The sequence below is a fragment of the Bos mutus genome, chromosome 6, assembly GCF_027580195.1.
Source record: "Bos mutus isolate GX-2022 chromosome 6, NWIPB_WYAK_1.1, whole genome shotgun sequence".
Classification (NCBI taxonomy): Eukaryota; Metazoa; Chordata; class Mammalia; order Artiodactyla; family Bovidae; genus Bos; species Bos mutus.
This window is the reverse complement of record NC_091622.1, coordinates 11832992-11846764: the sequence shown is the minus strand read 5'-3', so window position 1 is coordinate 11846764 and position 13773 is coordinate 11832992. Positions and strand designations below refer to the sequence as shown.

The 13773-nt window shown below is 39.6% G+C and overlaps 1 protein-coding gene across 7 annotated transcripts in view; it reads right to left on the bottom strand.

The window, feature by feature from the left end:
* CAMK2D (calcium/calmodulin dependent protein kinase II delta) overlaps positions 1 to 13362 on the bottom strand; it is a 307719-nt gene extending 294357 nt beyond the window's left edge. For 2 of the 7 annotated variants that reach the window (XM_070371952.1, XM_070371951.1), the window contains exons 1-2: positions 12726 to 13359; positions 11012 to 11106 (exon numbers count right to left, since the gene is read on the bottom strand). In XM_070371952.1, the coding sequence (XP_070228053.1) occupies positions 11012 to 11106; positions 12726 to 12790 (160 nt within the window). In that variant the 5' untranslated portion in view covers positions 12791 to 13359. Of the gene's footprint in view, positions 1 to 11011; positions 11107 to 12725 lie in introns of all 7 variants that reach the window. The other 5 variants (XM_070371955.1, XM_070371953.1, XM_070371950.1 and 2 more) reach the window with 4 other exon arrangements.
* Positions 13363 to 13773: the final 411 nt, after the last annotated feature.

The following is a 13773-nucleotide window of genomic DNA, read 5'->3' as shown; positions in this document are numbered from 1 at the left end:
TCCTTACACCCCAGAATGAGTAAACATTTGCATCGTCTCACTTATCAACATGCCTTGATAACGTATTTGACTCCACATCTATTTTACCTTGAAATGAAGGACCTTTATCTTTGTATCTTTGTTTATCTAGCAGGGGTGTGGAACAAGGTAACTGTTCTTTTGCTACATTGAAATTAAGAATCGTGTTCCCCCAAATTCAGTTTTACTAGCAAATTTAAGTATTATTGGCAGAAACGTACAAAGCCTGGAAAATGCAATCTGGCAACATTTATCAAGAATTTTGATAATTCAACCCTCTAACTCATTAGTTCTCCTTTATGGATACTCCCGAAGAAAAGAACTAGAAATATGAAAAAGTTTTACAAAACAACGTTTACTATTATCATTTATCATAGCAAAGAATAATAATAAAAAAATAAAAACAGCAATTCTAAACTGATGTTTTCTTAGTGAAGTGTAATTCAAAGGATTTGTAGTCAGATAGGCAGACTTTGTAAAATTAAGACAAAAGACAGGACAAAAAATTGTGTATTTAAGTCCAGTATTCTGACAAACTAAGAAAGAAACAAAATCTGTACCATGTTTGGGGTAACTTAACTTTGAATGTGTCTTCTGTTTTTCTTTCTTTTTTTTTTTTTTTTTTTTTTTTTTTTTTTTATTTATTTATTTTTTTTTTACTTTTTTATTTCACTGTTTTTCTGTATTTCCCCAATTTGGTAACATTTTTATAATATTTTAAAATACTTTTATCTAAATTGGTAACAAATAATAAAAACTGGATTTTAGAGGTTTATCCAAAGTGTACAAGTCTCTCTGCAACAAATATGATCTTTATAATCTTTATACATATAAATCTTTGATATAAAAGCATATACAATTTGTTCTATTAAAATAAAAAATTCATCATAAATAGTTTCTACAAAATGGCCAGAATGAATTTCACAAATCACTTCTCCTATATCTGACCTTTAAACTGCCATTTAAAAATATGATCAAAATCCTTTCACAAAAAGAACATATTTTCTAAAACATATAACAAAATTATAAAGTTACAGAATTGTGAAATTCCCAATTTCCTATTACATATCACACAAGAAAAAGTTCCCTGAAGAGGAAACACAAATAAATGCTTTAAGATGTGTTCCCTTTTCTAATATTGAAACAAGTACACTTCCCAGTCCTTTTACCAAGTTTCAGAACTGATAGACGCTGCGGCCTCTAACTGCCTTTATTGAAATATCCAATAATCACTCTAAGCAAATAATACCCATGATTCGCATATCCAAAACTCATAAAATATCACCAAAATGCTTTTTAAAGTGAGCTCTGTTAAAAGAAAAGTGAAAAAGTGACAACCTTTGGAGAACAAACTGAAAACTTTAAAACCCTTTTTTTAAAATGTAATAATGCCATGAATCTGGCATTACTGAAGAGGTACTGATGGACACACAATGAAAATGTTACCCCGTATTATTGAATCACTTCACATGGTTTAAAAAAAAGAAAATGCGCTAAGAATTTGTACATAGTTGCCCCCAAATTTACGGAATTATACAGAACTCCAACGAAGGATAATCTGTCATCTGAAAACTAATGGAATGATTAGAAAATTGTGAATAACTGGGAATTAATTCATTCAGTTAATGAATGCCACCTGACATGAAGCCTCAGGTCAATGATTTATTTCATGTCACAGTCTTTGTTAATCATAGGTCTATTTCAAGAGTCAGAATCTTATTTTTTACCCATTCAGTTGTCCATTTATTCAACAAACACAAGTATATTCAATACTGTATTACTATGCCAGGCACAGATCCAAAGATAAATTTTAAAATGTCCATAAAATGCTTGAAAGTTACAGCATAAATAACGATAATATAAGGGGAGAAGTGTGACAAGTTCCTGAAGAAACATGAAGAAGCTATTCAGGGAATGAGAAAAATAATCATATCTGTCTAGAGAAGCAAAGGAGGTGTGGAGAAGTCAGAGACAGCTTCACAGCGGAGGCAATGCCTGAACTGAGTCTTAAAGGAGAGAGGATTCCAACAGTACCAGGTGTCCTCACTGCATCTGCAGGGTAGACCAGGGCTTTCTCTTCCTTTGAACAGGCTGCTTTACTCTGACTGGCCAAACATTTCTCCCTTTTCTGTCAGGCGCACTTACCATTCCAAACACAATCTCACCCATGAATCTCTTCAGGAAATCTATGATACCAGTCACCTCCAACCCATAACTATTATACACGGAAGGCCCTGTGAATACCTCTAGTAGAGCCCATAAAAGCTACGGGCACAATATTTATCAATCGTATCAGATTCAGGCTCCTCTGTCCATGGGATTTCCCAGGCAAGAATATTGGAGTTGGTTCCATTTCCTTCATACCTTTATACTATTAGTGGGTTTGATCCCTAGGTTGGGAAGAACCTCTGCAGAAGGGAATGGTAACCCACTCCAGTATTCTTGCCTAGAGAATCTCATTGTCAAAGAAGCCTCAGTTCAGTTCAGTCGCTCAATCATGTCTGACTCTTTGTGACCCCATGGACTGCAGCACACCAGGCTTCCCTGTCCATCATCAACTCCCAGAGCTTGCTCAAACTCATGTCCATCGAGTTGGTGATGCCATCCAACCATTTCATCCTCTGTCACCCCCTTCTCCTCCTGCCTTCAACCTTTCCCAGCATCAGGGTCTTTTCCAATGAGTCAGTTCTTCACAATAGGTAGCCTAAGTATTAGAGTTTCAGTTTTATTATCAGTCCTTCCAATGAACACCCAGGACTGATCTCCTTTAGCATGGACTGGTTGGATCTCCTTGTAGACCAAGGGACTCTCAAGAGTCTTCTCCAACACCACAGTTCAAAAGCATCAGTGCTCAGCTTTCTTTACAGTCCAACACTCACATCCATACATGACTACTGGAAAAGCCATAGCTTTGACTAGACGGACCTTTGTTGGCAGAATTGTCTCTGCTTTGTAATGTGTTGTGTAGGTTGGTCCTAACTTTTCTTCCAAGGAGTAAGCATCTTTTAATTTAATGGATGCAGTCACTATCTGCAGTGATTTTGGAGCCCCCCAAAATAAAGTTTCTCACTGTTTCCATTGTTTCCCCATCTATTTGCCATGAAGTGATGGAGCAAGATGCCATGATCTTAGTTTTCTGAAAGTGGAGCTTCTAGCCAACTTTTTCACTCTCCTCTTTCACTTTCATCAACAGGCTCTTCAGTTCCTCTTCACTTTCTGCCATAAGGGTGGTGTCATCTGCATATCTGAGGTTATTGATATTTCTCCCAACAATCTTAATTCCAGCTTGTGTTTCATCCAGCCCAGTGTTTCTCATGATGTACTCTGCATATAAGTTAAATAAGCAGGGTGACAATATACAGCCTTGACGTACTCCTTTCCCGATCTGGAATCAGTCTGTTGTTCCATGTTCAGTTCTAACTGTTGCTTCTTGACCTGCATACAGATTTCTCAGGAGGCAGGAAAGGTGGTCTGGTATTCCCATCTCTTTCAGAATTTTCCAGTTCGTCATGATCCACACAGTCAAAGCCTTTGGCGTAGTGAATAAAGCAAAAGTAGATGTTTTTCTGGAACTCTCTTGCTTTTTTGATGATCCAACAGATGTTGGCAATTTGATCTCTAGTTCCTGTACCTTTTCTAAATCCAGCTTGAACATCTGGAAGTTCATGGTTCATATATTGTTGAAGCCTGGCTTGGAGAATTTTGAGCATTACTTTGCTAGCATGTAAGATGAGTGCAATTGTGCGGTAGTTTGAACATTCTTTGGCATTGCCCTTCTTTGGGATTGGAATGAAAACTCACCTTTTCCAATCCTGTGGCCACTGTTGAATTTTCCATATTTACTGGCATATTGAGTGCAGCATTTTCACATCATCATCTTTCAGGATTTAAAATAGCTCAACTGGAATTCCATCACTTTCCACTAGCTTTGTAGTGATGCTTCCTAAGGCCCACTTGACTTCGCATTCCAGGATGTCTGGCTCTAGATGGGTGATCACATCATCATGGTATCTGGGTCATGATGATACTTTTTGTATAGTTCTTCTGTGTATTGTTGCCACCTCTTTTTGATATCTTCTGTCTCTGTTAGGTTCCTACTATTTCTGTCCTTTATTGTGCCCATGTTGCCTATCAGGCTATGATCCATGGGGTCGCAAAGAGTTGAACATGACTGAAGTAACTTAGCACGCACTACTTGCTATACCTAAGAGTTATTTTTCCAACAATAAAAAATTTAACAGTTTTGTATTTGGCTTTCACTTGCTACACTTCAGTAGGAATTGACACACACAGCAGTGCTGTCCAAGAAGAAACAACGCAAGAAGCATCTGTCTTCCATTCTTCACTGGTCAGACAAAGTGAGCCAGAGAAGGAGAATGCCTTTATCAGCAGGTTTCTCTGGGCTTTGGTTAAGGGCTGAGTGCTTTTTTTGAGCAACAAGTAAATCATTTAGAAGAAGTAATCCTAGGAACTCATTGTATATTAAGATATTTTTAATCAGTTAATATATTAAGTTCACCAAAGTATCTCATTCTTCTGTAATCACTTTCTACCATTTTAATAAGATTTTTCACTACACTGTTTTCCTTTCACAAATTAGCATGGGGATGCCTTTTGAAACTTCCATTTGATCTTCTGTTACTGCAGCAATTAAAACACTATCTTCTCTCATAAGTTGGAATCTGAACAGTCAATTCCATACATTGTGTTGGAAATATAAAATGTATAAGACATAGTCCTTTTTATAAAGGAACCTGAAGTTTAGCAGGGAGATAAGCACATACAGATCAGTACAGAAAGGTTAAGTTTTCTGTAACAACAATGAACAGGATTCGTGATGGCAAGATTCAGGCTTTAGAGAGACAGAAAACTGGGCTAAAATTCTTGACTCTGCCATTTAGTAAGAGTAACTCATAGTAACTATTTATAAATGGAGATAATATTGCCTCTCCAAAGGCTGCTGCTGCTGCTAAGTCACTTCAGTCATGTCCAACTCTGTGTGACCCCATAGACAGAAGCCCACCAGGCTCCCCCGTCCCTGGGATTCCCCAGGCAAGAACACTGGAGTGGGTTGCCATTTCCTTCTCCAATGCATGAAAGTGAAAAGTGAAAGGGAAGTCGCTTAGTCGTGTCCGACTCCTAGCGACCCCATGGACTACAGCCTACCAGGCTCCTCCATCCGTGGGATTTCCAGGCAAGAGGACTGGAGTGGGGTGCCATTGCCTTCTCCGCTAAAGGCTGCAGTGTGGATTAAATAAGTGAAGTGAAGTGAAGTGGCTCAGTCATATCCGACTCTTTGTGACCCCGTAGACTGTAGCCCACCAGGCTCCTCTGTCCATGGGATTCTCCAGGCAAGAATACTGGAGTGGGTTGCCATTTCCTTCTCCAGGGGAATCTTCCCGACCCAGGGATCGAACCCAGGTCTCCCACATTGCAGGCAGACGCTTTAACCTCTAAGCCACCAGGGAAGTCTTAAATAAAATATTAAATAAAATATCTTGTAAATATATACATGCCACTTAGAAGGTGTTCTTTAAATAATGGCTATAACATTTCTATTAGTTTATTATTATTATTATTATTGATTTTGGTAGTAACAAGCAACCTCATATGTTGTTAACATGAGACAGTGTTAGAAAAGGGGTTCACCTATCTAAAAAAAAAAAAAATCAATTATAATGTTCTGTGATTGTGTATAAATAACAATGCATGCTAAGTCACTTCAGTCATGTCTAACTCTTTGCAACCCTAAGGACAGTAGCCCGCCAGGCTCCTCTGTCCATGGGATCATCCAGGCAAGAATTCTGGAGTGAGTTGCCATGCAATGTACTGGAGGGGATCTTCCAGGACCCAGGGATCAAACCTACTTCTCTTATGTTTCCTGCATTGGCAGGGTGGGTTCTCTACCACTAGCGCCACCTGGGAAGCCCCATAAAAAACAATAGTTGATTTCAAAACCAAACAACAGTGCTGTCCTCTCCCTCCTCCAAACCTATCAGTTTCTTTATCCTAAAGAAAGAGTTAAGCAGATGAAAGGTCTACGAGTTCACCTTAACAAGCATTGAGATACCTACTTTAACTGGAATCATAACCAGCTATAACCTAAAAATCGTAACCTAAAAAATTTCCTACAACAAAAATAACTTTTTACTGATAGTTTTAACAAAAGTACCATATGAATAAAACAACTTTCACTATAATCAGATATCTAAACCATTTTGAACACTCTCCAAATGTTTATTTAGACTTTGGTACTTGAACCCGTCTGCATTATGGTTTTAAATATTTAAATTTATATTATATAAAAGCCTTCCTTCATCTCCCTTGGCAGAAACAATCTTTCCCTCCTTAGAAATTCCATAGCACTTTATTCACGCTAGACTTAGAACACCACTTATATCTTCTATGATGTCTATTTGTGTAGACGGCCTTATTATTAACATTCTGCCCATTTTAATCATTAAATATTTATCAAATAAAAACATAAAATGAGGTCACCTTTGTGAAGGTGCTTAGTAATCTATAAAGTAATATAAAATATAAAGGTATATTTCAGAGTAAAAATATTTTGCTAAGACTCCCATTTAATATATCACAGTACAGTTCACTAAATGATACTATTATGACTTAAAAGCTTTAACACAGCTTTCCATGTAAACCACCAATGAACTAATTGGCAATTAACTGTCAATAATTTATGGGGGGAAAAAAAAAACACTGTACACACCATATGCCAATAAATGAGAAGGGTCAGATATCTTAAAAAAAAAAAAAAAAAGAAATACCAAGCCAGCCCTAGAGACACTAGGAGTTGGCCTGCCTCTGTATCAGCCTAAGGAAAAGACTCACAAATTAAGATTCTAGTTAACAAAAGAAGTTAAATGTCCAAGAAAATCCTATTATGTGCTTTATGATAATTCATGATGGAAAAAACTCAAATTACTATATTTTAATTTTTATACTGAGTTGATGTCCTTACTCAGGAACATAAATGCAGAATTCAGATTTCATAGCTGAGACCTAATTTTGTGTACATGGTCCAACAGTTCATAAAATCCTGATTCATGTTCTAGTTCTATCAATCTAGGAATTAACAAAACCAGCAAAGATCAAAATTATCCACTTGCATTGTATCTGAAATTTTACATAAATATAAAATGAAATCCCTTTTTAACTTCAGCAACAGAGGTAAAATATACTTGTAATAACATATTATTTCAAGCTTCTACTGTACTTTTTAACATTTTACAAAACAACAACATGGTGTATCACAGACTATATAATAAGAAATGGTTTCTAAAGATCAAAAAATTCATCAGGAGATGAACGGCAAGAAATCAGTAGTGCCATAAAAAATCATTTACCACAAGTTTTAAAATGAGAAAATCACATGTACTATTTCTAAAGACATCTAACCATCAGAAGCTTCAATCCATTGGATTCTGAACTGTGATCACAGTCCTTCATGGACTTTTCATAATCTAACAATAACTTAGTTATAAGAACATCAACATAGACAAAAAAATCAAAACAGCAAGGCAAATTAGTATTTGTTAACTACTAACCTAGCTGATCAAAATGATAATTTCTAATTCTTATCCTAATAATATGAGAAAATTCTATTATCACTACCCACTATTTACTAAGCATGTCTTCTTAGCAAATGTTAGCAAACTAATGAAAAAAATTTTAGAGGACAGAAGTTACATATAAAATCTCACATGCTTGAAACATATCTACACTATTTTTTCTTCTAAAAACAAGTCAACTATATTGGAATGTACCTCTCTCTCTGATCCATTGTATAATGAATGCTCTTTGAATATGTTAATGCAAAAGGAAAGAAATTCTTCAACACTGAGTCTCCCAAACATGATGTATGTGACTAACAGCTGGGAGGTAATGTGACTGAAACTGTTTGCTCGAAATCCACTAAGTTCAAGGCACATAAAAATGCACAGGTGACAGTATAGTTGGATGTGCAAATTTGTCCATGAATGTAGCCAAATTTTTGGCAATTCTCTAATGGTCTTAGATGCACAGACAATGGCCTTTCTTCTTCAGCTGTAATGTTACACTTAAAGAACATGGAGTTGGAAGGCCTGCTTGGTCTTTGAAACAAACAGGCGTAAAACTGGGATTTACAAAAGGCATGGCATTTCAAATACAAACAAAAATTTGTACAAAAAAGTTACATGTTTCACAAAATCTGCCATGTGCAACCAAAAAAAAAAAATTTTTCATTACCTTGGGGTGAAAATGTTATTTTGCATTTTATTCTAATTTCCCCTTATTTAAAATTTTTTTCTGCAAAAGAAATTTTTTAAAATCATAATCTGGGAAGGGAGTGCTCTGAAAGGAGAATTCATATTTTTAACCACGAGCTCTTAGTATACAACCTTACAGACTTCTTTACATCCTGTATTTGCTTATTCTTAGGAATGAACTAGGTATCTCTTTTACAAACCACCTAACAGCCACATGTGATTCTCGTCACTCCGTAATGAGCCCCTCCTAATGTCCTCAATGGGGTAGAATGTTATAGTAAAAAAAATGAAAGCATAGTGTTTTTCCATTAAGACTTTATAGCTTGAATAGAGCTTTAACAAATGTATACATGCATAGGTACAAATATTCTATAAACTAATCAGCACGACAATACAAAATAAATTGAACATTTTGAAGGAAAAGTACAATATCTTATAGGTGAGCAGTAACAGATAAGACTGACACAGCATTTTGCATTTTAGAAGTGATTCTCATAAAATTCACTGAATCCTCAAAACCACCCATGACACCATACGGGGATTTTTTTTTCCCCCACTTGACTAAAGAACAACCCGAGGTCAAAAAAGTTATGTGACAGAACCAAATTTACATACTGAGTACACTAGCAATAGAGCCAAGATTCAAATTGGGTTCTCACAGCTAAATCAAGGCTTCCAACTAGATTTATAATTTAAACTGTCACAATTTAATTTAATCTTTACAACAACCCAATGAGATAATAGCAGCTAATATTCATGGAATGCAGCTTAAGCCACTTAATTGCCACAAAAACCCTATAAAAGAGTGATTACTCAATTTTACGGATGAGAAAAGTGAGGCTCATGGAAAGTGTGTAAACTGCACAAGATCACACAAATCACAGGTAGAGGAATCTTAACTTAAATCCAGGGCATCTAGTTCCAGAGTCACCTTCTTCACCTCATTCTTCAGCAGATTAAGAAACTTGCTCGAAGTCACAAGAAAATTGCAAAGGGAGAACATGAAGCAAGCATTTTAGCCCTAACTACTTTCCTAAATATAACTGAAACAATGAAGATCACTAAATCCAGAAGGGGCAAGGTAGCTGTGGGGTACATTGTTCTTGAAAGCACAGATTGAACACGTGAGGAACATCAGCAGAAAAGCAGCAAGGAGTTTCAGCAGCCTAAAGACTTATCTTCATACGTTTGAAGCAAAAGTAAAATGAAACCTATGTGAGCAGAGACAGGGGTGTTTACCATCCTGGTGTAGCCAGTATGAAAGGTGGTGGATGAAAAGGGACTTCTAATTAAGAAATTAGTAAAAATGAAACACATTTAAGAGACAATGTTAAAGCCACAGAAAGATAGGAGATAGGTGTTTTAACACCTCTAAAAGAACTGATACCCCCACTCTTGCCAAAAGTACCAAGCATACAGGAAGATATTATACAAGCACTGAAAGAATCTGACTACATTTTTGCACTTTTCTTTTCTACACTAAACTGTCATGTACAATAGCAACTCCTTTTCACCATTAAAAATCTTCCTGTGGAGTAGAGAGAAGTGGAAAAAGAGAACATAATTGAGCATAAAGTGTATTCCATTAGTCCTCCTGTCCTGAATCTATGGTGCTGGTTACTTTTACACATAAGATGGTCCTCAGACTCATTAAAATCAGGTGAAAGAAATACAAACTTTCACTTAAATGAATAAACTGAAATGTCAACCTAAAGTACACATTAAAAGCAGAATCTGCAACAAAGAGGAGAAAAAAAAAATCATGGCAGAGACCAGACACAATGATACCAGATACTAGGAAGCAACACTTCTTAGAAGACAAATTAAAGAAAGAAAAGCAACCCTGATGGGATTTCTTTTCTCATTACTTAAATCAGGTCACTGAAAGGGACTTACACTATGGCGTTTTCTTCATTTTAATTTCATCAAACCATAAATTCCCATGAAAATATTAATACCTTAGACACGTGCTCACAATAATTGGAATGCCTAACCTTTCAGTATAAGTACTTTTGCATGAGTTCAACAAAATAAAAAGAATGCAATGAGACCCCTCCAAGTTTTTTGCTTATGTCAACAGCTATTTTATGAGTATGAATTATCTTTGCAGTTATAAAGCATATGTAAAATACATTACATGAGTGAGAAGTCTTACTGCAGATGATCAAGTAAAGGTCTAAACTGCACTCAGAAACATCAAAATCAAGCTGAATTTCCTGGAATATAGCAACTATAAAATATTCCTCCCAAAGCCGTTACTGTTAAATATACCTTAATGAATTAAGTTCAAGTGTAACTACAATTGAAATATACGATTTAACTGAGTTATGACCTATTTTTCCCCTCAAAAGCAAAAGGGAATAATGACAGTTGTGAGACTTACATTTTTCCATTCCAGGGTTTTTCTGAAAGTTATTTAACAGTGGAGCTAAAGGCAAATTGCACTTAGTGACATTTATTTGCTTTAAAATATAGTTATGCTATTACCCGCAGAAAAGATAAGATTTTAACAATTTATCAAGTAACAATTGTATTTGGTCACATTTTTAAAACTGCACAAACCAAGAAGCACTCAGGCAGGAAATAATCTCAAAAGGTAATATGATACCTACAGCTACAATTATAACTAAATGACTTACTTACAGAGAACACAACCAACATACAACAGAACCGATAACCAACGTGACAAATGCACAATTAACATATATGTGGTTGAAAATACCCACCCCTAGCAGAAAGCTTTTTGGTGTTGATAATTTTGGCAGCATATTCTTGTCCAGTAGGGATTTTCATACATCTTCTCACCACTGAGAATGCCCCCCTGAAAACCAATAATTAGCAGGTCATCAATATAATCAGCTTGATATTCTATTAAAAACTTACATCTGAGTATTTTTATTGAATTTAGTGAACTGTCAAATATCAGTGCACCATATAGTAATATCTAGAAAACGAACAATTCTTCCTGGAAACTCAGACCTTCTTTAACGTTGAAGAACAAAAATAAATTTTACTTAACTGGGAGCACACATTATTAATCAACAAAATGAAAGGAACTGCCAATTATGACGACTCTTGTTTGCACATGAAATTTGAAAACATTTTACAATTCACACTCACACAGCACCAAATGCTCTGAGAAAAAAATCCTGCAAAGAGCTGAAGAGGAGCAGCAAAAATCTGCTGCCTATTTATTTTGGTAGGAAAAAAAAATTAATGTGGCTCCAAGTAAGTAAATATGGCGATTGTTTTCATTAAAATAAATCTTAGGAACATTTGTGTGTGGTTTAACAAATCCTGCTGTGGTGATTTCTCTCTGCCCTGTTTTGGGCTGGGGGAGGGGAGAGATTTGAATTAAGCTGCTCTTCCGACATATTCTCCATGTTTTAACAGCAGACAACATAAATATATAAGGATATGATCTTCATTACATTTAAAAGATATTTACACATCCTTTAATTCAACTGTAGAAAACAACAACATACACATAAACGCACCTCTTTCTTAAGTAATGTTCGACATTAGCGATAGAGGAACTGGGGTTGGGTTTGATGCTACATAAATTAACGTTCACGGCTCGGCCCCTAGGTTCCTTTGCACAGGTTCTCAGTAGGTCTCCTGCCTCCTTCCTTAACACTGCCAAGTAGTCCTGTCGGTCAGGTGTAGAAGGTCGTTTTTAAACAACATACAACGTTAGGTTACCCCTGGGAAGCACTATCCCGGTCTCCAGAGGGCTTTTCCACTGCCTGTGTAAATAAATCCTCCCAGAGAACTCGAAGATGTTCACGTAAATCCTAGGAAGGGTGATGATGAGCGAGTAATCTAGTGCAAGGAATAATAGTGGATATGGGACAGGGGGTCGAGTTCCTTTGGGAGGCTCTTTTCCTGGACAGAACAACTACTGGATGCGAAACAGACTCTACGCCAAGTTGAACTTTCGGCATCAATAAATATGGCACCGTCCTGGGCAGTGAGTTCTCATTTGAACGTGGGTCGTATGGCTGACTCGCCGGCGAACCCGGCGGCATCTCTATTTACAGAAAACGTGATCTATGTTGCATTTTACATGGGTTCTTGTTTCCTCTCCATACACACACGCGCACGCGCGCGCGCGAGCTCGCACACTTCTCAGGATGACAGCTACAACTGCAGGGATCGTAAATCCACTAAGTCTCTAGTGCAGGGGGGTGGAGGAGCGGGAGAAGGTGGGCTAAGGATTATCAGAAAGGGCCACAGCCGGGGTGGAAGGTCGTTCCCCTTCGTCGTCCCCTCCTCTTACCAAGACAACACCTTCCTCCGAGCCAACACACCGGGGGCCCTCTTCCCTCTCCTCCCGTCTCCCAACTCCCTCGCCCCACGCGGGAGGCCCGTGGGTCGGGGGTAACGCGACCCGCCCTCTGCTGGAAAGGGGACGTGCGAGTACCCGGCAAAGGCGCTTACTTTCCGAGCTCCTCGAAAAGCTGATACTCGTCCGTGAACCTGGTGCAGGTTGTAGTCGAAGCCATCCTCGGTCCGGGCTGTCCCCCTGGCTGGGAGCGCGGCGGACCAGACGAGAGCAGACGCGCGGCTTCCCCGGGACTCGCCCCGCGGCGCTGTCACCCAGGGCCGCCCTCACTTTCCTCGTCCGAAAGTAGCTCGCCGGCGAGGGAGTGTGCGCAGGGGCGGGGCGGGAGGGGAGATGACCAGAGAGGGTGGCGTGGGGTCTCCTCCCTGCTGTCCGCCGATCCTCCTCCTCCTCCGGGCCTCGCTTCCTTCTTCTCCTCCCGACGCTCTCTCCGACCCCTTTCTAGACCCTCTCCCCAGATGCAGGCGCAAAGTACTCAAGAAGAGGGGCCGGGAAATGGAAAACAGCCGGGCACGGGGCGAGAGGCGAGCAGTTGCGAAACGATCCGCACCGGGGCAGGAGGGGTAGAGGCGGAGGGGAGGGAGTCCGAGGGGGCGGAGGCCGCGGAGCCGGGAGCGGACAGCGTGAGCCCAGCTGCAGCTGTCAGCGGGCGCGGGCGCGGGGCGCGCCGGAGCCGGCCTCTCTCCCGCCCGCACCTCGGCGGCCTCGCGCTCCACACGAGCCCGCGGCGGCTCCGAGACTGCGCGGCGAGAGACAGAGCGCTCCGCTCGGGCGAAGCCTCGCCCGCCGTCCCCGGGCCTCCGCCTCCTCCCCAGCGCCTCCTCCCGCCGCTCCCTCCGCCTGCCAGCACCCCCTCCCTCCCGAAGCCCCCTCGTGCTGGTCCTATCCCTCCCGCTAGCGACTCTCACCCTGTCCCTCCGCGGATTCCTCCTTCCCTCCCTCCCCGGGTCTCACGCGCGCACGCCCGTCTAGGGAGAGACCAGGTGGGTGGAGGAGGATGTGCGGGGGAGACGCCTGGAGAGGGTGTAAGTGAAGGAGGCGAGACAGGAAAATTACAGTTAAACCCGCAATTAGGCTTCTGCCGGAACGTGGGGCCGACTTAGCGGGAAGAAGCGGGGCAACTCGTGGACTGCGGAAACTGCG